Source organism: Equus przewalskii, chromosome 2 (assembly GCF_037783145.1).
Source record: "Equus przewalskii isolate Varuska chromosome 2, EquPr2, whole genome shotgun sequence".
NCBI classification, from domain to species: Eukaryota; Metazoa; Chordata; class Mammalia; order Perissodactyla; family Equidae; genus Equus; species Equus przewalskii.
Window position 1 is genome coordinate 30366651 of NC_091832.1, and position 3675 is coordinate 30370325.

Below are 3675 nucleotides of genomic sequence, written 5' to 3' on the forward strand. Positions count from 1 at the left end.
TCTATGCTGAGACATTTTAGACTTTTTTGTTTAAATGAGAACACACTGAAATATTTACTATGCTTAACATATACCTTCAAACAAGACCATTAAGTTTCATCCTCTTCTGAAAGCCAGTAGCTTGCTTGCAAAATTATTGTGGCAATGTACATAAAGAGGGGAAAAAGGAAGAAACACCCTAGGCCTGTGTTGTGTTTAGTTCCCCACAACTTTCAAAACTTGGAATGCAGGTTTACCTTAATAAATTCAATTTCAGCAAAGAATTTGGAAAAATAAGAACTTACAAGTACTACACAGACCATCAAGTGATCACTAATTAGTCTACATTTTGTTATTCCTACTGGCCCAATTAAACCCGGAAATAACTAGCTGTGTGATATAAAATCTACTGATTGGGTCACTGAGTTGGCCACTGTCCCTTGGAAGGAGATCAAGAAAATTTTGTTTGGTAAGGTAAAGGACCTGGATAAGAATCTCAACTTTGCCACTACTTAAGCCATGTGACCTCAAAGCAAGTTACTTAACCTGTCTGAGGATGTTTCGTTACTGGCTGGAGTATGTATATCAAAAATGATATTTATAAAGCAGCTAGCATGCGGCAGATTTCAGGAAATCAAAGCTATCATTTCTATCTTAACTGAAAAAGTTAGTTTACTATCTAGTTGGCTGCGTACTAAAAAGATAAGTGCCCTAAAATCTTTTACCTCAAAGCTTACACCCAGTAAATTCCTCTAAGGAATTGTAGGCAGTAAATAAAAAACTGAACCCTTTTCTTCCAGATTTTTACCAACACCAAAAGCAAACTTCATTTTTATATTTATCAACCACTTTGCTCTTGTTCTATTGGAAGTCTATTCCACGGGAAATTAAAAAAATCGTAGGCTTTTGTTTCAAATCATTACATCTGGACGACAGGAAATATTGAGTATTTACTACAAAATACTTTGATGGAAATTACAAAACGCAGTTGTTTATCAGCAGTGTGATAATTTGAGGAGCCCTCTCAATTCAAACTATTGTTACACACATAACGATAGTACTGTTTGTATAACCTAAGAACCTTCAAATAACAGGTTGTTTTAACTCAAATGCTTGGAATAACACTGCAACTTTCGATGAACAACTAGTTGGTACATTTAAAGCCAATTAAAGACGAATTTCAAAGCCAGCTTTGGAGTGTCAAGAGACATCTTAAGTCCCGGTCTTCACCTCTTACAACTTTTCCTTTAAAAATACACGTACAAACTGCATATTATATACTCCGGGGAGCGGAAAGAGCCAACCCACATTACATAAGGGATTGATTTTGACTTGGACCAACTGGTCTCTACATGGCCCGTTTTGCTTTAAAAGAATTTGCAAGGTCTAGTTCTGCGCGTGCCACTTCGCACCCCTCTAGAGCTCGACCAAGTGCTCACTTCCTAGAAGACGGGAATACGGGACAAACAGGCTCCAGCACGAGCCTGATAAAGTCCGGGCCCTGAGGACCAACTCGGCACGGCGAGGCAACTTCCCCGCCTGCAGGTGACGGCCGCGCAGCCCCGGCACGACCTGGCCAAGAGGCACCTTTTCTCCGGCAGACCTCAAAAGATTTTAAAAAAAAAAAGGGGGGGGGGGAGGGAGCGGGAAGGAGCGGAGTCGACCCACCCCGTGCCCCGCCTGCACACGCGCGCACTTTTGTTGCACCCTCTGCTCTCAGAGAATCTCCGATTCAAACGTCCTGGCTACGCATTAGCTGAGTTCCCCTCCCGGAGGGTATTAAATTGGGCGGGAGCTCCCGCGAACTCTGACCTGGCGCCTCCGCGAAGGCTCAGGACCAAGGCGGGGGGCGGGGGGTCGGCGCCCGCCTTCTCAAGAAGGCCGCCCGCCGGGGCTTCCTGTGCTCTAACACGCTCCCCCGGGGCGGCACCCCCGAGCGGTGGTCTCATGCCCTCCCGCCGCCGGTCCCCTCCGGGCAGCCCGGGGCCTCCCCCCGGGACTTCCTCCTCGCGGCTCCGCTAGGCCCGGGACCCGGCGGCGCGCGCGGCTCGGCTCGCAGGCCCCGCCAGGCCGGCGGGCGGCGAAGACCGCTACGGCCCATTCCCGCCGCCATTTTCCGGCGACCGTCGCCGCCGCGTAGGGGGGACGATCCCGGAGGAGGAGACTGCGCAGGGGCGCACCGGCCTCCACCGCAGGGCAGGGGCAGCGTCCCCTGGCGCCGGGGATCCTCAGGATCTTCGAAGCCTCCCCTCGAAGGCCACCCCGTCCCGAGTCTGGGTCTCCTGCCAGGTCTCACCATTGGTCCCTCGCCTCACCCCCGATCCCCGCGCTTCTACTTACGCGGAAGAATCCCGCGTCCATCTTGCTGCCTCGCTCGGAGATCGCTCCCTATCCCAGGGTGCACCGCGCCGCCGCGACGGAGGGCGGGACCGGCCGGGAAAGCCGAGCGCCGCGACGCAGCGCGCGCCGCTCCGCCCGCCCCGCAGCCGACACGAGGCCGCGCCTGCTCAGTGAGGTGAGCGCCCGCCACGCCTGCGCACGCGCGTCCAGGGGGCGGGCTGCTGCCGGGCTCCGAGGCTTCCCAATAGCCAGTCAGGGAGGAGAGCCTTGCGATCGCAGCCAATGGGAGCAAGAGAGAGAGAGAGCCGTCGGGTCGCCCCGCCCTGCGAATCCTTTTGTGGCGCTGGCCCGGCCTTGTTCGCGCGGCCTGACTTGAGCCATCCTCCGACCCGTAGCGGAGGAGGCCTCCCGCCTTGGGGGTGCCATGGAGCGATGGAAGAGAAAGGCTGTTTACTCAGAGCGCTGCTTGGGAGGGGGCTCGCGCGCAGGAGAGAAGTCTGCGGCCTTCCCTGTCGTTCCAGAAGTTGTGATTGTGTTGGTGTTACGAGTTTACCGGTTATTAGATCGGCTCTAACGTGGTCGAGTTGTGCCCTTTGAATGAAATGTGCCTTCTGGCCCAGTGCCCCCATCTCCACGCAGCGCAAGGGTGTTGGGAAGAGGCTGCAAATGTCCGTGAGAGGAGTTTCGGTTTCCGCTGCCCGGCAGCCGCGCTAACGGGCAGGAAGCCGGGGAGAGGCCGCGGCCCGGCAGGGCTCCGGCAGAAGCAGCGGGCCCCCGGACCCCTGGGCGCCCTGCCCCGGCCGCGAGGCCTCCTGCACGGGGGACGTCCCACCGAGCTCCCCCGAGCCTGCTTCCTCGGAGGCGGCGTGTGTCCGTGGCCATCTTTTGTAAAGTGCCCGCCCACGCAGACCCTCGTCGCCCTCTCCTGCTCTTTCTTCAGGGCCCTCACCACACCTGAAACTGTTTTTCTCTCGTGTCTCTAAATGCAGACTCTGCTGACGACTTGCGTATCTTTTCAGCTCAGACTTCTCTCCCCGACTTCAAACTCCTGAAAACTTAACAAACTTAACGTGACCAGAACATGAACTTCTGCTTCCTCCCCTCTCTCCCTACGCCCATCCCACCTCCAAATCCGACCTGCGCCTCCCGAAGTCTTCCCTGCCTCAGTCCATGGCAATATCTTCCCTTTTGCTTAGGACCCAAGCCTTGGTGTTATTCTTGAATCCTCTTTCTTTTACTTTCTCTTACTTCCAAATCATCAAGAAACCCGCTCTGCTGAATCCTGGTTCAAGGCACCATCGTGTCTTCTCCTGACTTCTGCGCTGGCCTCTTTCCTGGTCTCCCTGCTTCTACTCT

General features: G+C 54.2%; 1 protein-coding gene across 50 annotated transcripts in view; it reads right to left on the reverse strand.

Annotated features, from left to right (window-relative positions):
• Positions 1–2562, reverse strand: part of SRRM1 (serine and arginine repetitive matrix 1) — a 30472-nt gene extending 27910 nt beyond the window's left edge. For 15 of the 50 annotated variants that reach the window (XM_070610697.1, XM_070610690.1, XM_070610696.1 and 12 more), the window contains exon 1: positions 2320–2539. In XM_070610697.1, the coding sequence (XP_070466798.1) occupies positions 2320–2340 (21 nt within the window). In that variant the 5' untranslated portion in view covers positions 2341–2539. Of the gene's footprint in view, positions 1–2319 lie in introns of all 50 variants that reach the window. The other 35 variants (XM_070610704.1, XM_070610711.1, XM_070610703.1 and 32 more) reach the window with 6 other exon arrangements.
• Between the last annotated feature and the right edge of the window lie 1113 nt (positions 2563–3675).